Genomic DNA, 20,701 nt, shown 5'->3' with positions numbered 1-20,701 from the left:
GAATGGGAAGATAATGAGTAAATACATTCCCGGCGACTGCTCTGGGAGGGGAATTAATGAGCCATTATCTTTCCCTCCCGAGCAGCAGCGAGCGGTCCCTGCCTCCCATTTCTCTCCTCCAAAATCCAGCTTTTGGGTAGACGCAAACCCGGCCACCTGTGAGCCAGATGCACGGCCCCAAATAAATGTGGGTCCTGGCGAGCCTTTTACAGAGCTCCCCACAGCATCCCTGCGGGCAGATCACGCACCACACAGGAGGAGGAGGTGAAGCCTCAAAAACACGGGTGACACCTGAACTTTGATGGTGCCCCTGTGTCCCCTGCCTCAGTTTCTCCTCCTGTAACAGGAGGAGAAATTGTTTTGCAGAGGCTGCAGTTCTGGGCCACGAGCTGGGATTTTTTTCATAAGCTTCCGAGGACACATCCTACTCTTTTTTTTATTTTCCTCAGCCCCTGTGCAATCTGTGCCTACCTCCACGTCCTGCTCTTTTGCCTCCTTGGGCAGCTACTTGCACAGAAGTGCTCCTCAGGGATGCTCGCCACAGCATTTCCTCATTATGCTTCCTCCTCATTTTTCGGAGCAGCAGCTCGCTTTAATATTGCCAAGTGCTTGTGATTAGGCACAGAGGTGACAGCTCTGGTAAAAGACGGGCCGCTCGCACTGTTATTGACGCTATTATTTCTGGGTTTCTGCAAAGGTAAGCACTCATCCTCTGCAGCAGCAGGCTGTGCTGGGGAAGTACCAGGGCTCAGACACACCAGTGGCTCTCCAAGGAGTAACTGAGCACCTCAGATCCACTTATTCCAGGGAAGAGTTGACGTGCAGCCCCAAGAGCATCCCTCTGCGAAGCCTGAGCTGCTCTATCCCTGGGACAAGTCCCCCTCCGAGCAGCAGGGCCGCATGCACCGAGCTGTGTCAGGGAGTTACACCAGTCAAAAACCCTTCACATCTGCAACGAGGACCATCTCTGTTAGGGAAAACTGAGCGTAGTGGCTCAGCAAACAGCTACGGCTCATCACTTGCCATGAGTTAGCTCACACGAAGGTACTTGCCGCACCCGGCGGTGTCGGGAGCTGATGTGGGCTAAGGGCAGCGGCCGAGTCCTTGCCTTGCAAGGAGACATCTGGAAGCAGCAGCAGCAACAAAAGCACCTTGTGGCTCTCCTTGTTTTATTACTGATGTAAGGATTAAAAAGATTTAGTTAAAAGATGGAAGCTTGAGCTCTGGGAGGGCAACAAACCGCTTGCTGGCCTCATCTTGGTCAATAAACATGGCATCCTCCCGCTGTACCCCTTTTTTTGCTACACTTCTTTATGGATAAGTAGCATCCAGAAAGCACTGGATGGGACTTCTGATCTTTAAACTTCAACCAGCCCCAATAACACTGTATTTTCTTTCTTTTTTCCATTCACAGCATGCTTTATATTCGGGCTCCTTGCTTTCCTTGCCTTGCCGTTGTCCATGACTTTCACAGGTAAGTCGACTGTTACAGCAATGCAACAATATGGATTTCCTGACGCTGTGAAGCAGGTTATCCCGTGGGAGAAATGAGTAGGCGACCTTAAAGTTCCCAACTGTTAGCCCCGTGTGTTGGTATTTAAGCTTCAGACAGAGAAGCACAGCCCACGCTGCATGGCGGGGAGCAAGCAGCTCTTGAATTTTGATCCTGTTTGTCTCAAATACATCTCTGGTGTGAGCCACCCCAGCACAGGGCAGGGGTCAGGACATTTGGAGGCCTTACTGACACATGTTGGAGTCTAACCAGGTTTCAGTTTCTCTATATTTACCCATAACTCTGAATTTTCTGGCTGCACATGGCTTATTTCGGGGGCATCTGAAACACTTCCCATCACCGGGTCGGGCCAGGTGACCTCCAGAGGCCCCCTCCAACCTGAACCACTCTGTGCTTTCTTTTTACCACGAAGTTGCTGACATGCTCTGAGCCTCAGCCCTGTTTTAATTCACGTTGATAGCGGTGTATTTACTTCAGCTCAGTTGCTGCTTAGGCTACCAGCAGCTGGCAAGGGGCTGGGGGTGGTTGGGCTCGGTCTGTGGGAGGAAGCTGAGCATCCGAGACACGAGAAGATTTCATTAATCAGGATCTGAGCCACAAAAATCCTAGAAGCATAGGGCTGGAAGGGAGGAAAAGATCATCTAGGCTGCTATTTCTCTGCCTTTTTGAAAGCTCGACCTGTTTTTTGGCTCATCTGTCTCTTTATAGCCACCTGAAGGCTGGATTTGCAAGCAGCATTAAAGATCAAATATTTAAGAAAGGAAAGAAAAAGACTTTGACTTGCATAATTTTATACATTGTTAAACCGTGTGAGGCTCTTTCCTTCCCTGAGCAGCAGCTTTTCCTTATCATTAATACAGATTTTAAAATAATGCATTTTCTAACCCTTCGCTGCTTCCTTTGGGGCTTCCACCTCCTCCCCAGGGGCTGTGACCCACATTTGAGACACATCAGTGGAGGCAGCAGCCCCCTCCCCTTTCAGATAGGCTCAGGGCACCCCAGCAGACATCGGACTTGTCCTTACTCAAGGAAATTCCCCAGCTTCCCAAGAAGATTATTTCAGCCTTTTATTGCTCTCACAGACAAAATATTCCCCCCCCATCCAATCTAAATCTTCCCCATGGCAAACGAAACAGATTACAGCCTGTCCTACGCCCCATGATCACAAAGATAGATTGGCTGCTGTCCTACCCACGAGAAGCTTTGAAGTACTTGAAGGTTCCTGTTACAACCCCACTCCATCTTTCTTTTTCCCCAGAGATCTCAAAAACCCGATTCTTTCAGCCTGACCTCACAGGCCACTTTTTTTCTAGAGCTCTTTTGCCTCCCTCCTTTGGCCTCTGGAACTTATTTTTTTCCCCCACAAAAAAAGAATATGACAGAACACAAGGCTCAGCTGAGACCCGAGGAATGAGCGGTGCAGGATAATTTCCTCCTCTGCTTAACCTGCAGGATTCCTGTAAATGCACCTCAGAATGAAGGATGCTCTCCGTACCAACTCGTTGGCTCTGCTGTAGTTTATGGTGCGTTGCAAGCCCAGATGTTTTTTGGCAGTGCTGCTCCCTCTCAGACATTCCTCGATTTTTTTTAACTTACATTTCAGTTTCCTCTCCCAGACGTAGTGCTTGACTTTATCAGGTGTCATCTCATAGATTTTGGATGTCTTTTTCCAGAGTATCCAGGTCACTTTACATTGTAAGTCTTGTCCTCAAAATCCCTACCAACCATTCCAGCTCAGTGTCCTTGCGAACCCGCCCACCTTCTGCCTCATTATTAACGATGGCCTGGCGCAAATGAGCTCTGCGTGCAGATGCTGTGGGCAGGATGCATCCCACCTGGCTCTGGACTGTACGCATCTGTAGCCAAGCTCAGCGCTGCCTGTTTCCCCTGCAGCCAGTTAAGAGAGATGGGCATTTTGGGCAGCGAAAGTCCCACAGCCTCCTTCAGCTGTCTGCACTGGGAGGAGATGGCTTTCAAGGGAGCTGGACAGCCAGCCTAAATGTAGGCATCTAGAATTTGGCCAGAACTGTAAAAATGTGTTCAGCTCCAGGCTGGCACTGCTCCCTTCAGCTGGGGCCTTCTGAATACCAGTGACGGCTGTGGCAGGACTCTGATTTGGGTGTCCTAATTAAGAATTAGGGAGTTCTAATTAGGGATTAAGAAGCAATTAGGAGCTAGGGAGATGGGCTGAACTGTTACATCTCAACACATAGGCTCTTCTGCTTAGCCATGACTTAAAATTGCTATTTATCCCATAAGAGGATTTCAGCTTTAGCTTTTCCCTAGGCTGAATATGCCTGAGCTGTGGAATAGGGGTGGGAAGGTAAAATTTCAAGTGCAGTACAGCTTGCATGCATGTTGACAGCTAGCCTCCTGGAAATTAATATGTGGCTGGAATCTGACCACTTTTAAATATCATTTCTCAGGAATATTTCATTAGATCTTTAAGATCAGAGAGAAGTGGAAAGCGCAAAGTAAGACACTAGCCTGGAGCTGTGGGTATCTCCTCCATCAGATACAGATCCCTTTTTTTTTTTTTTTTTTTCTGAAATTAAGACTTACTGAAGACTTACTGAAATTAAGAGATAATGTCACCATTATATAGTGTTGTCAGAGGATGTTGGTTTCCAGCAGCTGCATATCTGCAAAGGCATTTTTAGGAAAACTAAATGTCAAGGAAAATGCAGATATTTATTATCTGAGCAAAAGCCTCTGATTTTTTTTTTTTATAACAGTCTGTTACCATGATCTCAGAGAATAACTTGCTGATGTGTCACCAGTCATTTTGGCTCTTGCATTCTGCAGAGGAAAACTGTGAGATATTTTCAGATGTTAACAAATAAATTATAATAATATTAGTTAAAAAATGGAGATGAATAACTGGTAGCTCTGGTAATAATTATACACGAACAACATACATTTTACAATTTTAGTAGTACTGTAAATCACAGTGTAAGAAGTCATGACACATGAAAAGGAGTCACAACATTTTCCAAGCTCCAGATTTGTGACATAATTTAAGCCGTGGCTTGTTCAGCAAATTTCTAACTTTTGCTGGTAGGGCTGATACATTTTTCATTAAACACTCCAATAATAATGACAGCGATGGAAGGACCTCCTAGACTTTTGTTTTTTGGAGATTTTTTTCTAGTTTTCTGGACAGTGAAAGATTGCTCCCAATAACACAATCCTGTGCATTGTCCAGGCTGTCTTTATGAGCAGTGTTCCCCAGGGGTAGCTAAATCAGATCTGAAGGCTGATGACATCATTGTCTCAGTAGCCAGTCTAAGTCTTCCCCTGTTCAAATTTAACACAGTACTACTCCTTGTGCTCATGTCTATACCAAATTAAATAATTCTTCAACCCTCAAGTGCTCCCAATAGTTGTCTGAAGACTGCTCTGATACTCTGTACTGTGTTTAGCCAGTCTTGATCTTTAGTGGCTGTTGTTAACATAACCTTTCCTTGCATTTCATCCCTGCAGCCACTGCAAGGATTCTGTGAGTTTCCCCTGAATTGCTGATATGTTTTCTGATAAAATGGTGCCCAGAGTACTCACTTTGCAATAAATCCGCTGCAGAACCTAGATCCTAGGGTAAGGCCCCCAGTCCAGGGCCCGCCAGAGGGCTGGGCTACGCGATGGTGGCTGCAGCCATCCCCTAGGAACAAGAGAAAAAGGCCAGGTGAGAAGGTGGGGAGCAGGCAGCAGACATCAGATTGATCTTACCTGAGAATCAAAGAATCATTTGGGCTGGAAAAGACCTTCAAGGACTTCAAGTCAAACCGTCAACTTGACTTACTGAGTGCCATCACTAAACCACGTCCCTCAGTGCCACGAAGCCACACTCCTTTGGTACAAGGTGCATCGAGGTGCATTTCAGCCATTTTCAGCTGCCTGAGAAGAGTAAAGCAATTAAAATGAGGTAAAATGAGGCCAATGCTTGGTGCCAGGGTGGGTTGCAGGGAGCACTCGACTCAAAGCAGAGCTTTGATCTTTCACGGTCCATCTACCCCATCATTAAGAGCCAAAACGAGCTCTTCCTTGTTTTGGTGTTCCCAAATAAATCACGCATATGCTGTGTGTGAACTGGTTAGCACAAGACACATGCACCCAGATTTCACTGTAACATGTAGCACAGCCCATCTGCCAACACTAGGTCCATATTCCCTATTCACCCACAGTGCTGCATTTTTGAAGTTACAACCGCATTACTTCCTTTCACCTCCTCTTTTCCTGTCATATCTGTCTGGAATATTCTCCTGTCATTCAAATTGTTCCCAAGACTGACTGCTGTCATGCTACATATATGGAAGGACACCATAACAGATTGGTCTGGGAAACAGAATCTTAGCTCCAAGAAAAATATTGGCATGTTTTCTTGATTTCTTTCTTCCTTTTTTTTTTCCCCTCAAATCAAAATCTCAGTAATACACTGGAAATAACAATTGCCTGGGTTCCTAAACTGAAATATATTCCTTGAGCTCCCTGACCAGCTGCTTTTGAGGCAGGCTATTGCAGGGCCAAGGACTCTGGAAACACTGGCAGCTGCTTTCTGAAAAAGATATAATTTTCAGTGATGTCCCTGTTGCCCACCTCTTTACATTTGAAAGTCTGAGCAGGCCTCAGTGTTAGATAGTGGCAAAATGGACAAAAAATTGCAGCTTTGGGAATAGCAGACAAAAAGGGAGAGAGGCCAAGTCCAGCCAAGTCCAGCCCTTTTGAATTTCAAGAAGACTGATATAAATATTTAGTCTAGGAGAATCCACTGGACTCAGCCCAGAGACACAGCAGATCACTGCATCCTACAACTAACCTAAAATTAGCGAGCAACCACAATGCAGGACACCTATATTATGCTATGAATAATGTGTGGGAGGGGTTCAGAGTGTCAGCAATATTCTGGACCAGCAACGGGAGTGGATTTGGTGGGCAAATTGAAAAGCTGAAGAGGGCCACAGCTATAGAAGCAGGAAAAACCAACAAAACCAGAAAGCACTGTTACCTCCTTCCTTATCCTAAGCATCCTTTTTGGTGTAGTTCTGAACATAGAGGCAAGATGTTCTGCTTAAGAGATGTTTAGCACTGAGAGCAGCATGTTGTTTTCAGTGTCCTGCATCTAGAGAACCCCAGTTGTTGAGAGGGAAGTCAAAAATGCTCCTAGAAAACAAGTTATGCACCAAGAAGAAAGCAGAAAATCTCTTCTGGCCTCTGCAGCTGATCAGCAGAAGGCCTGAAATATGGGATCAATGACAACAAAATTATAGTGTAATGAAGAGTTTAAAATTGACTAAAGATGCCAGTGGGTAGGAGACTTGGGCAAATGATTCATCCCTGCTAACTTTAGGTATTTACAGCTGGCTGTCTAGATTCCTTGTATAGTTATAAAGAGGCACTTTCAGGGCACAATTCATCTGACCTATTTTAAACGCCTATCTTAGGATGAGAGGAATTGAATTTTCGAAGTGTCTATTTCTCCCTATTGACTATAAAGAGTCTAGGAAACTAGTTCAGATATAGATGCCTGCATTGCAGACATCTAAATTTGGACAGATGAGTCTCACTGCCACAGACCTGTATCACAAGCTTCAGTGTCTAATGCCAACATCATCCTTGCACTGCCATATATTCCCTTCCCTAAATCCTACTCAGCTTTCTAGCAGTAGATCTGAGGGTTGCCAGGATCCCTGGCTCCATAACAACCAGCGCTTTTAGCCTCCAGCAACCCAAACAGCCTGGAAACTTGAGCTTCTCTGGTTCCCCATCAGCTGGTTGGGAGGCTAAAATGGCTCGAGGAGCTCCCACGGTTGCTGGCACCCAAGCTTTGAGGCATCTGACTTAGGAACATGACACACGCGTGGAGCTAATGAGCAGGATAGACCTGGGAGAAGCTTATCAGAATTCTTTTTTTTTTCACAAATGGTTTTAATTTTCAAATTTCTACTTCCGATTAAAATTCCCTGACCCAGCAAAGTCAACTGCTCATTCAACAAAAATGAGGTGGCTGATGCTAAGGAGCAGCATACCCGGCTTGGATTAACTGTGCTCCTCTTGCAGCACCTTTAATTTCCACTGCATAGCTCGTTGCACTATTTGATCGCTCGAGATAACAAACGCTATTAATTTTTGCCGTTCAGGAATGAAGTTTTTGGAAGACTGCCCAGTTCAGCCACTAATTCCATTATATCTGCTGGTGGGTGGCGTGATTGGCAGCTTAAAGGTAATGTGCCTCGTATGTGTGAGAAATATCTTGTGTGACTAGACTTTGACTTGCTAGTTAAGACATAATGATGGCTCCAGACAGCTACGTGCACGCAGCACTGAAGGCAGCTCCCTGGATTGAACCGTGCCTGTTCCAGCACTTAAAGCTCCCATCAGGCAAGTGAGATGCTAATGAGTTTTCTTCAGCGTTGTCCCACACAGCGTGGTGTGACTTTCTCCTGCATCACAGCATCTGTGCTACCATCCCTGCCGGTGGAAATGCCTGCAGAACGTGGCTGGCTGTGGCAAATGGGGTCCTGTTTCCTTGAGGAAAAAAGCAGGGTTTATTAATTTAGGCACAGTATTTTCTAACCACTGCTCCCCATTTTCTAGTAGACTATACTCCTATCTTTGCTGAGCCAGAGCCTGGCAGCTTGACAAGTCCAGGTACCCCCATGTCTGTGTCACACCCTGGGCACTATAACAAAGCTTCAGCTCTGCATAAACTCCAGGGCAAAGGATGGCCCCTTTGATAATGTTTCTAGCTCATTTTCTTTTGCCAGGATTGAAAGAAGGGGGAAAGAATATTCCCCTGCAGGTCTCTACATCCCCTGCGCTCTTTTCGCAGTGGTAACCACACTGTAGCACATCACTGGGAAATGAATCATCACTGCGAGGACCTCTGGTCAGTAAATAAGTAAATGGGGAACAAAGAAAGTGCTTAATCTGGCTGTATGGATTTGCTACGCTGAGAGTTCGCCTGGCAAATGCTTAGTCATTCAATCACAGCATCGGGCCCATTTGTATAATCAAAGATTCATTTAATAATGGTTTAGAAAAGATTAAATCAGAGTTGAAAGGAAATTTTCAGGCTAATGAATTGAAGCATTCATCAAAAACGTTGACGATTTCCTAGCTATTGCTGATTCGAATCCAGTTTTTCTCAACCAAAATGAGTGGGTCGGTTAATAATTCCTGCTGACATCAAACGATGGCTTGAATTTGGTTTCAGCTGACAGCAGGATTGCGTATTTTGCAGCCTGGTGATATATCTGGTCGGAATTTGATTTGCCTAACTCATGTCATCTCATAGCGCTTCATCTCCAGCTAAATTCCACTGCCTAAATTCTACCCTGTTAAACTCTGCACTGACTGGTGCTGGGTGATGGGAGCTGTGCCTGAGCAGTACATTGGGCTAGCCTGAAATCAGAGACCTAAAAGTCATTCTGGTTGTAAGGATCTGGGCAGATCTGTAGGTTTCTCACCAGTTTCTTTTGGACCTCCAGTCTTTTAAAGGCAGTGGTGACCTGTAGGTGTTCACCAAGGCAATTGAGCCATCCTACAGTGCCTGCAGAGCCCTGCTGAATTCATGTGGTGGTGCTCCATAAGCAGATAATTCTGCAGTTATTAACAATGTGAGCGACAGCCAGAACGTGCTTCAATCGCAGCTTGGCAAGGCAGTGAATGTAAGATTTAAATGCACTTCTCCAAAACTCGTCAGATACAGTTGAGCTCTATAAATCCAGCTGGGAGGGCTTTCTGACTTCCTCCAAACTGAGGCTCAACCACCAATTAACCCCGTTTCCATCACTGAGCATGATGAGGCCTGAGCACAGGCACCAGCCTGTGTCCTGAGCTCACCTCGAAGCTAACAAGCTGCATGGAGCAGTCAGTTTGACAGGGAAAAGCAAGAGAATCCCATTCCCAGGATGCCCACCTGATTAACCTATATGGCGATGCTAAACGGAGCTAGGAGAGACAAATCCACCCACTACAAGGCAGGAACTACTCTCCTCAACAAATTTAGCAGTGACTCTGATCTGTTCTTTAAAATCTCCGTTGAGGGAGCTGCTGCCATTTCCCCACATAATCTGTTCCCATGCCTTTCTGTCCCCACCATTGGCAAGTTTTTTTTTTCCATGCCTACCCTAAATCTAACTGGTGAATCAACTGTATGCAAAATCTTATTATTTTCCAGCAGAATCTGCCCCGTTTGTGGCTGCTCTGATTCCTCTTACGCCATTTTCCCGGGCTCAATTTTAATTTGCCCGAAAAGCTGGCAGTGGTCAGAAGGTATTCAGACTCTCCCCACCCAATTTACTTACTGCCTTTTCTCCCCCAACGTCTCCAGGTGACCCTTCTGCTGTACGACTCCACCAGGATGAGGCAGCTGCTTTCCAAGTCTGTTGTGATCGATGACGACGACGACGACGAATATCCCTGGAGGCAGAACGCTCACAAATACTACATCCACCTAACCCTCAGCCTCTTCCTCTTCCTCTGGTTCATTCTTGGGAACTACTGGGTTTTCTCCGTGTACCTGCCAAATTTCATCCCACCTTTCCACCAGCCTCAGGATTACTGTGACAAAACCCTGTACATTTTTGCTGTTGGTGTGCTCATTGTCAGCCATACCGTGCTCTTTCTCCTTATCTTTTGTAGCTGCTGCATATACTGTGTTTCCAGGCAAAGATACTCTTCTGAGGAAGACTAAATGCCACAGAAATTAAGCTCCAGATGTTTGGGAAAGGGTGTACAATGAAGAAAAGGCAATAACTCACCCTTGTGTGTATCTTTGTTGTACTATAGATATGTATTTTAGCAGTCAACTGCAAGAGGAAATTGTAAAATACATTCCAGTGCCATCTGGAAATAGCTGAGCTGGAATACAGCACATTTGATGTAAAATTGCTGCTACAGATGCCAGGGTGCACTCTTGCTCACTTCTCTATCTCTTTTTAAACTCTTGGATTTTCTATTTGCAGTGTCAAGCTCTGCAGTAAGCCCTTGCAGATGACGAGCTCCTCTAAAACCAGGTCCCCTTGTGTTATTGCAGCATAGCACATCTTTGCCTGTTACAGTAGCCATGCTGTCCTCTTTCCTGGGACCTGAACACCTCCGTAGCCTTGCTGTTACTGTCCCTGCATCAAAGATGAAGGGGCTGAGGCACAAAAGATGAAGGGCTGTATTCAGACTGCCTTGCATGGCACGTGGGCTGTGACAGGAACTTAGATGGCCACCAGAAAGCTTCTTGGGCCAGGAGTAGCTGTGATAGCAATATGAGCATGTATAAAAGGCAGCCTGAATATGGCCCCAAGATCTCTCCTGAACCTGGATTAGAAAGCATCTGCATCTATCTTTGGTGCTAAAGCAGGTGGTCTGAATATATCCACACATATCCAATACATCCAAACTGAGCCAAGGCCACAGTGCAAGTCTTTGGCAGAACGAGAAACTGAGCTACTGAGTAGCAGCTCAGCATTCCTCAGCTTGGGGAGACTCCTCTTTCTCCACTTTTTGTATAACAGCAACGTGTCAGTACCACAGCAACACAAAGATGCTTGCCAAGCCATTGTGATTAAGTTCACAGAAAACCTGGTGACGTTATGCTGGTATTTTCACTTTATGATAATGAGACACGGGCAGGGATGTGAGAGGTTCAGGTGGACGTGCTTCCTACAGCAGTTCTCTGGTTGTGGCGTGAGTGTACGTTTGATTTGTTCACCGTGGTGCTGTACTTATGGAAATCTGTACTCAATGGGCAGACGTCGTGAACACAGCTTGTAAGTCAACAGCAGTGTCAGCTCTAAAAGCATCGGCATGCACAGAGACAACTGTTTTGTGACATGAAATGGAACAAGCCCATAACTGGTCCTGGTGGATTTTTTTATTTTTATTTTTTTTTAATGTGTTGGTGAATGCAGTGTAAAAGTGCTCTTTCTGCTTCTGCTCTTATGCATTTCTGTTGATACGGTCAAAGTGGAGGGGCTCCCCTCTACACGAACACGAGCATGGCCCCAGACGGAGGAAGCAGGTGTCTCTTTGGGGTATCTTTTCTGTTAAAAACCACACAGCTGAAGCCTGTGTTTTAGAGAAACCTGAGTTGTAGGACAGCTGTGGAAGGGCAAGATCTGTTCAAGAACAACAAGATGCCATAGCTGAACAGGATTTGCTCAACCATCCACCCTGGGACTCAGCCTAAACAGTACAACACCTGTGGGAATCACCTGTCATCAGCCATGAACATTTATCTCAGGGGCTATTGCATAGACAGCTAAGGGTGCATTTGGTCCATACAGATTTTAATTCATGTCCTGGCTTTAAGAATTATTTATTTCCAGAAAGCTAATCTTAGAAAGAAGGTAGGATAAAGGGTGGAATAATCTGCCAAGAGGGAAGCAGCAGTGCAGCATTCCCCAGCCCTGTAGCAGCCACTCAGAAAGAGTCACAGTTAAAGCTGTCCCTGCCCAAAAATCCAAGGAATGGGGATCGCTAACACTGCTGTGGTTGTGTGTTGGGGGTAGAGGACCAACAGAATCCCTTCCTTTTAGCTGTGGGCTGCAAGAAGAAATCACAGGCTGTGTTTTTCCATGAGCTGCTCCACCCCACACTCTCTACTGCCTCTCTAAAGGCACTACACATTTCTGAAGGCATATTTCAGAAACATAATTAAAAAAAAAAAAAAAAAAAAAAAAAAAAGAACACAAACATTATTTTAGCTAATGGTGGAATTCCTCCTTCCCACCCCAAATATTTCAGTGGCTCAGCACTTGGGCTCCCGGGCTTCAGCATAGTCACATGTTCAGAGCTCAGTTCTGAGGTGATCTAAGTGATTTTACCTTCAGTGGAGAGCATCTTTCATTCATTAAGATGCCAAAGTGTTTAAGAAATTGCATCTCAGCAGGAATAACTCCATCCATCACTTGAATGTAACAAAGCAGCTGTTTAACATTACACAGGAACTTCACCCAAAACCATAAAAAAAGAAAATTACACTCGGTTGATAATGCAAAGGAAAATTTTCAAGAAAGTAGCTACACACTCTCCTTCCATGGGACTCCAGTAAAAACGTCCCTGTTCTTGCAAAATGCTGCTGGGATCATTCTTGATCACAAAGAATTAAGGGCTCAAACTCCTGAGTGAGTCAGAACTGATCACCAAGCCACCGTGCACCCAGCGATCTGGCAGCAAGCGATGATGTGTGTGCTGTTAAAATGAGTGGATTTCAGTTCAGTCCACAAGAGAAGAGATTTAAGCTATGTGTGCCTGTGTGAGGACAGCTACAGCAGCTCAGTAGATGAGCAATGATTTATGAAACCCCGGTGACACAACAGTGAGTCTGAGGCCCGTGTCTCTTTCAAGGAAGACTAAGACTGAATAATTCTCTGCAGTCTACTTTGGAGATTTAATATTTTAGGGATGAGAATCCAGTGTGTTCGCTGACTTCTTGGGAAACTGCTGCCAAATCACGTCGCTAGTGTTCGGTACATGGTTGATTCAAGTGGAAAATGATGGAGGAGGTAATACGGAATGTAATGTCAGCTGTAAAATACTTTAAAGTTCTACAGAGTAAACAGAAAGCTTTGTTAGGATCCGGAAAGGAAAATTCTGAATTGACAGCATTTACCTTTACTTGTGTACATGAGTAAACTGAACATCCACACCTCCAGAACTGCTGGAGCCATCCACTCTGTGTCCGGACAGATCTTAGGATGCCTTCTGCATTTTCACTGCCACTGCCTTCTTCAGCAGGGTACAATCTCACAGGTGTGGAGCAGGGGCACCTGGTTTTGGACATATGATTAAACACAACTGAGTTAAGGTGGCTTAATAAGTTTTCATTATTTCTCTGACCCACTGCCATCAGCAGAATAAGTTCTCTTGGGTTGCTCCAATTGTTAAATAAAGCACGCAGCTTAAACCCAAAGGAAGGAAGTTTAATTGAAGGAATTTTATCTCACTTTGGGGTAAACTAGGAATATTTGCATGATTCACAGCACCTCATCTTGCAAACAGCAACTTCTTAAATTGCCACAGACCGACAGTGTCCCAGGCATATGTATGCTCAGTCCCTGGAGGAATAAACACATTCCCTCAGCAAACTGCTGTGGGGGAACTAAGTCATTACAGTCCAAGTGCTGAAGGGCTGAAAATAGAATATACACCTCGGTATGAAATTGTTTAACATTTTGCCACTAGACTAGAATTACAAATTGAAAAATACCCATTTTTTTTTCTACAGTAATACAAATGTCTTCGGGAAAATCGAACAAAATACGCCCTTAAGCCAATTACTGTGAACTCAGAAATGTACTGACTGTGATGGAGGAAGTCACCTGTAACTGTTCTAGTTAAATCATCTCCCGTTCTTGAGAAATAAAGCTCTCTTTCTAGCTCTTAAAGGAAAAAATAACTATGATTTCAAGGGATGAGATAGCCTGTGCCCTGCTAGTATCTGATAATACAAAGACACAAAGACATTTCTGCTTGCACATACAGACTGCAGACATCTACATACCATAAATGCAAAGGCAGCAGCCATAAAACACAATATGCTTGTTACATTTTATTGCCCACATAATATTTCTCCTCCCTCTACTCCACCTTCTTTGGCAATAGGCATAATATCCCAAGGCTCTGAGGAGCAGCTTCCCATAGCTTTTCTGAAAGCCACAGCCAGACAAGTAAACGTGTCAGTCTTTCATTTCAAATGCTGAGCACTGACAGCTCTGGAGTCCTACCTGCTGACCCAAAAACGGGAAAGATGGACATCAGCCGTATCTCACAGGCTTTGTCTCCTCTGGAGTAGAAACAGGAGCTCCGTACTGCTGGGGAAGCAGGAGATGGTTCTCACACAGCACTTGCTCTCTGAGCTTTATGAGGTCCCAAGACACCAGACTTTAAAATGACAAGGTGACTGTGCAGGAGAAAAAAAAAATAATGAAAAAAAGCAGGAGCCATCCCAGGTTATTTCAAGAGCTGTTTTAAACGTCTCAGATCCTGAAATATGAACAGTCAGTGTAAATGAACCTAAATGTTTGGGCTTTACAAGCAAAGGGCTACAAATCTCAAACCAGTGACAACTCCCACACTTTGCACAGCATTTTAACAGCTTAGTTTCTGTAAATTGCCTTGAATTTTATCTCTGATTCTGATTATTCATCTTCCCTGAGTTCTAGTTGATCCGGGCTTTGTCTCACGATGAAGACCCATGTGCGTTCTGCCTGTAACAGAGGCAGGATTGTTACATCGGGAATGCAATCTGAAATTGTTGCTTCTTGGCTTATGTTTCCTGATCACTACCGGAGTACGTGAAAGTCCCACAGATGTTAACCATAAGGGGAAAACCTAAACATTTTTAGAAAGTATATTTAGAGGAGGAATAAAAGAGGCTGACAAGTACAATCTGACATTGCATAGTACAAGAAAAAGTACAAGAAAACTGCTGAAAAGTACAATGTTGTATTGCTAGAACAGGTTTCTGAGAAAACTGTACAAAATGACGAGAAATCACATATACATGTTTGTAGGAGTGAATTTCTATCAAATGTCTCATTTGAATAAAAATACCGGGAGGATGATATTGACCAATGTAAGCGCATGAGCCTATGTGATTGGAGGTTAAAAACTAAGGAACGCTACATATACTAGTCAGGCTAATTATAATCAACCCTGCTGCAATTTCCCTGAGATGAGTAATTATTTCAGAGGCTGATTTCCCCCGCAGATTTGAATCCAAGCCATGCTGACTCCTCTGTATGACCACTAGTGCTCAGGCAAAGGGGAAATCCGTGATGCTTTTCCCCACGCTGCAATCTAGCAGCTCAAATGTGAGAGGTGCCCTGAGATACAAACCGTGGGCTGGTGGGCCAACGTGTATCAGAGGTTTTTTTTGTAATAAGGTCCTCTTGATTTCCATGTCGGTCAGTTACCTGGGTGTCTTAGGGATTTGACTCTCAGTCCTTCAGAAAATAAAAATAAAAAAATTCACAGAATCACACATGGTTAGGGTTGGAAATGGAGGTTGGCTGCATGGATAGAAACAGGTAAGTAGGATAATCAATCCTACTAAGCTGTAAGATTTGCAGAAGAATAAAACTAAGAGAAAAAGAATGGAGTGTGGCAGAACTCACCCAAGTCAATAAGCCCGTGAGCAGCCCTGTCCAGGAGCCAGCAGTAAGAACAGTAAGATCCAGGAGAAGGGCAGTAAGAAGAGAATCAGGTAGCTGAAGGAAATATTGGTGCAGATATTAGTGCAGATAACTGCATTGCTGCCACAGCACAGCCACAGACACGGATGTGTTGGAGTATGTGGTGTACTGTAAGGACACATTTTTCAAGATCATTTTTCAATCAAGGGATCATAAAACTGATGTTTTACTGACTAAAAAATTGATTTTTTAAGATGAAAATCAATTATAAAGTTCCTTTTTTTTTTTTTTTTTTTTTTTTCAAACCAGTTATATGCTAAAGCATCTATAAACTCCATGATATCCAGGAGCTGAATTAGCTAAACCTGCTGCACCCCATCAGTTCTGTTCACTTTGGGAGGTCACTCAGCAATTCCTCCTCTCCTTTGCCAGGAGATGCCTGTCCCTGGTGGACCCCACAGGCTCTCGGAGACCAGAGCCCTCGGCAGCTGATGGCAAAATCTCTAAGGCAGAGTGAGAGATTCCTTTTACTGGCCACTGAGAGCAGATGATGACATGCTGGCATTTGTTTTTTGAGAACAAAAGGCTACATGGTCTGGGAAAGCCTGGCAGTTTGTTGAAAACCCCACTGATGACAGCTGCTCGCAAACTTAGCAATGGCTTGGGTATAAGAGCACACAACAAACACCCTGTTGTTTCTAAAAACACCACCACCAGAACTTCAATTCCTCCCGGTGTTCAGGATGAGCAGCTTTTCCTTCTCCCTCCTTGTTAACAGCGTAAGTACTTCAGACGTGTCCCTGGGACCTCGGGGCCTGGATGTTCCTCTTCAACCACTCACCAGACCCTCAGCTTCAGCCAGGCAAGGGAAAGCGCGCCGACTGCCTCTCCTCGAGCTGCTGACAGCTCGTCACTGCTGTCACACTCACTGGGGCACCGCTGGGCTCTCAAGTTGTTTTCAAGTGCTCTGCATCCGCAGCTGAGTCCAGCAGCACGGCAAAAACTCGCTCGCTGGTGGCTCCTCCAGGGATGGTGACTTGCACGTGGTGCCACTTGGAAAACCTGGCTCCACCAGATGCTGAGCCTTGCTGCAAAAGCCTGCTCCCATTCCCCTTGCAATCAGCGGCAAGGCTCTGATTGATTTAATGGGGGCAGGCACAGCAAGTTAATTAGAAAATTGGTAACTGCAAAGCGAGGAGGGGATGTGCAACAGCCTGATGGATCTCCTGTAGGAGCCAGTTGTGCTTCAGACAGAGATTTCAGCCTCTCCAAAAGAAAGAAAGAAAAAAAAATGATAGAAGAGACTGGCAAGATGGCCTTGAAGCTGCTCTTAAACATCTTGCATAATACATAATTGCTCTTCGGCTCTTGAGTACTCTACCTACCTTTTAGATCTGTCCCCTGGGAAGAAAATATGAAACATGCTGAAACACAGAGCCCTTACCAGTAATCAGTATTTTTGACTCTTCTTTTGTGTTGTGAGGCAATTAAAAACTTGCCTAAAACTCCTTGCTCTTTCACAGATATAACGATGGATCAAGTCTAATTTTTATTTTTTTTTCTGAGCTTGTTTTGGACAGATATTATAATTAATATCTAAAGAGAACCTGGGCACCATCAAGTATTTGTGAAGTGTGGGCAATACGAGGATCAGGACCTGGGAATAAGCCATGAGTTATTTGACAGCGTAGACATGCCTGAAGTATTACAGTCCTCAAGGGAAACAGTTAATATGAGTAGATTATATCAGGGCTAAGCACTGACAGGGTGAAGTCATCTTGGTTTGTGCTCAAATGAGGGAAATGCTAGGAGCTCAACAGTCTTGTGCCTTTCTTGATCCTTCCCCCTCCATCGTAGTTGCTGACTGGCTGTGGTAACTATCTCAGATGTTGGCTGCCAATCCACGAGAAGAATTCCTTGTCCAAAAAGTCCCTCCCATCCCGATTAGCCTCCTGTCTTTGTTTAATGCTAAACTAGCAGTAACCCTGAAAGAAACCAAAAGCTGTAACTTGCCGTATTTCCCAAGCTCCAGAACAGATTCTGAGTCAGCTAACAAAGTGTATCGACCTAGAATTCAGTACCAAAGGCAACGTGCAGCCAGAAGTCTTGATGTGGGTGGAAAGTTTGCCTGTGAGAGCACTGCCAGGCAGGCACTTCACTGGCACCAGCCAGCTCTTGGCAAAACTGTCTCAGCTTTCTCCTGCACACAACCCCTGTGGCGTTACCACTGTGACGGCTGGGTTAGCTGAGAGCACTCGTTCAGTCTCTAGTCTCCTGCCTCTGGAACAAGAGTACAAAAGCAAAACACATCAGGGGAGATGAAATGAGGTAACAGAAACATTTAGGCGTTAGGGTAGTGCAAGAGCTCGCTTCTGAAATGAAGCTGTTCAGACAGATATGAGAGAGAGATTTCACGGCTGAAATTCTCATGCACAGATGTATCGAATCGGTACTGGCACAATTCCTTTCGTGGTGCTACCTTAGGCCCTCACCATGCAGAAGAATAAGTGATTCTAAGGGAATTGGGGATTGTTGCGCTAACCCTTCAATGACCAGGACACCATTTCGTTATGCTTACAGAATCTACATTCAAATCTCTTCCTAACAATATCTTCTCTGAGGCCCTATTGTTAAATAACAGAAGCATTATGCTGTCATTTACCACTAAAACCCCCAAATACCATAAGCTATTCTCACTGTCCATCTGTCTCAGTGTGTTATTGTGCTTGACTAGTGGACAGCTTCTGCCACGCATACCCACACTGGTCAGTACCTCAGTGCTGCATCACCCAGCATTTGCTTGATTACAGTTCAAATGGTTTAGCCTGGAAGAAAGGCAGAATCTTGAGTATCTGCACACTCCCCATTTAATTTTGGAGAGGTCTGCAGACTGAAGAAATGCACCGCCTATCTTTGAGAGCATAGACTGAAACTGCAAACAAAATGTATCAGAGCCACATTTGCTTTGTATTAAGCCATAGTCTGAGTGCTTAATAAATACATAGGGTAAAAAAGAATGATAAGGGAATGAAGCGCAACCTGGCTTATTGCCTTTACTTACAGGAACTTCCACAGGGTTTCTGTTTTGTTTGGGATTTACTAATGTTTTTCAAACTGAAACTGTGTTTCCTGTAAAGAAAGCAGCTAATTCTGCAGGTAAGCGACCCTGAAACATTACTGTTCTTGTAACAGCATACTGAGACACACCACGGGTTACAAAGCCCAAGGTGAGACATTCTCCAACTAGCATAAAAATGTGTGGGACACTGGATGTTCCTAATGGTAGGCACGCCCACATCATTCTCTGGTTTTCCCGTGCTTGTGTTTTCCCGGAACCAGCATTCAAGGAGAGTAACCAGGCAGATTTGTATAGGCTGTGAAGGAAAGGGGAAAGCTGGAGGGCTACCAGGGCCAGGGATTCAAAGCAGGGAGAGGGAACATTATGTCAGACTGTACGCAGGACTCTCACAGGCCTAACATCTGCTCTGTTCACAGTGAATGTGATTATCTAACATCATTATAGCAGTTTAGGCTGTGCAGTTCTGGTTGCTAATTGCAGGCTGTAGGTGATGATCACAAACCTATTTCCATATAGCTCACGATTATATATTTACACTTACCAAGTACATAACTATAGTTCAGGCTGCCATTCACTTTTCATTATAGGAAATAATGTGCTGCCAATTACACCACTGCCAAGCTGTTCTCTTCTGGGCCAGAAGTCTCCATTTTGAGCATCAGAATCAGGATGAATTGTTCAGGAACGCTTCAGTCAAAAAGTCCTAGGCATTTCCAAGAACAAAAACAGTTAAAACTGACTCACTCTGCTGGTTTTATATAAATTCTTTCAACTGTTTTGTAAGAACATGCATTTTCAGATTTGGTGCAAAGGTAGGGTATTTATCTGGATGGTGTCTATAGGGAAGAAGATATCCCTGTGAAAACGTGTCTTTTTGCCCTCTGAAAAATCTTTTTCCATGCACAATACCTACTACAAGCACAGTGGTGAGTTCAAAAGTTTTAACTTCATGGTGGGAAGTACCTTTTGTGTGAGAGCCTAACACACAACATGCTGAGAAAGCTGAGTGCTACAGTAGGAGCTCTTTGCAAGTGTGAAGAGATTTAGGAAAGGAAGTATAAGGCTACTGATAGGGTCAAAAAAGACGGAACATTTCTCCCTGTCCCTCCTATTGAAGCCAGGTAACTTAAGCTGCTGAAAACAGTGTGTTCCCAAAGCAGTTTGTGTGTGTGGCCCTGCATGCTACATAGGAAAACGTGAACTCAGCTAAGCTTGTACACTGAACTGTGTTAAGTGCATAGTCCTTAACTGCTTAAAAACTATACCTATAATGACAATTTCCTTATGGCTAACATAGATTGTCCAGATGTGCAACTACAGATGATTCTCTTGGGCTTAACATCGTTAACACACACACCACACGAACTGAAAACACGTTTTAACTTCGCTCCCTTGCTGTAATGGCTACTTGCCTACCCTTTCCTACAGCCGCACTTTACCCCATTAGTAGAGGCAGGGAGCTTCACGGGCTTATCTATCGCATAAAATACTCTGTTGTGGTGCAGTATGGTTGTTTATGGTTTTGCAAGCGCTTTTGTTTAACATTTTTTTGCAGAGCAATGGGTTCACAGGATCCAGTTCCCAGCCTGTATTAGGGACCTGCCATCTTATCTCCAGCCCTAGCGAGGTTAACAGCACCACTTGCCCTGAGCAGATACCTCAGCAACCCTTTTTCCTCTTTCTTTATATTTTTTTTATTTCTTTCTGTTTCTTTCTTTCCTTCCTTCTTTCTTTTCTTCCTCCCACTGCTACCACCCCTGCCAGCCTACACAGCCGCTGCCAGATGTGGCCTCATCTCTGTAGCAGCCTCCCGCACAACGTGCCAGAGGCTCACAGCAGATCCCTTTGCTTTCTGTCTGATTAAGAAGGGAAATAAAACACGAAAGGATGAGAAATAAGAAGCCCCAGACCGCTGAGGTGGCTCCCCCTTCCCTCGCACCACTCTCCCCGTAATGGCGGCGGGGCCGGGCGGGCCGTCAC

General features: G+C 44.8%; 1 protein-coding gene and 1 long non-coding RNA gene across 4 annotated transcripts in view; one reads left to right on the top strand and one right to left on the bottom strand.

Moving 5' to 3' along the window:
- Positions 1 to 10,271, top strand: part of TMEM272 (transmembrane protein 272) — a 30,465-nt gene extending 20,194 nt beyond the window's left edge. For all 3 annotated transcript variants that reach the window (XM_072032582.1, XM_072032581.1, XM_027471114.3), the window contains 3 exons: positions 1,415 to 1,474; positions 7,648 to 7,730; positions 9,843 to 10,271. In XM_072032582.1, the coding sequence (XP_071888683.1) occupies positions 1,415 to 1,474; positions 7,648 to 7,730; positions 9,843 to 10,205 (506 nt within the window). In that variant the 3' untranslated portion in view covers positions 10,206 to 10,271. The remainder of the gene's footprint in view (positions 1 to 1,414; positions 1,475 to 7,647; positions 7,731 to 9,842) is intronic.
- LOC113845489 (uncharacterized) lies at positions 7,597 to 20,700 on the bottom strand. The gene is made up of 4 exons (XR_011806447.1): positions 19,263 to 20,700; positions 14,233 to 14,408; positions 9,817 to 13,275; positions 7,597 to 8,035 (listed from the first exon to the last, which is right to left on the bottom strand). It is a non-coding gene; the product is annotated as an uncharacterized lncRNA (long non-coding RNA).
- Position 20,701: the final 1 nt, after the last annotated feature.

This window comes from Anas platyrhynchos, chromosome 1, assembly GCF_047663525.1.
Source record: "Anas platyrhynchos isolate ZD024472 breed Pekin duck chromosome 1, IASCAAS_PekinDuck_T2T, whole genome shotgun sequence".
Lineage (NCBI taxonomy): Eukaryota > Metazoa > Chordata > Aves > Anseriformes > Anatidae > Anas > Anas platyrhynchos.
The sequence above is the reverse complement of the archived record's forward strand: the minus strand, read 5'-3'. Positions and strand labels throughout refer to the sequence as shown.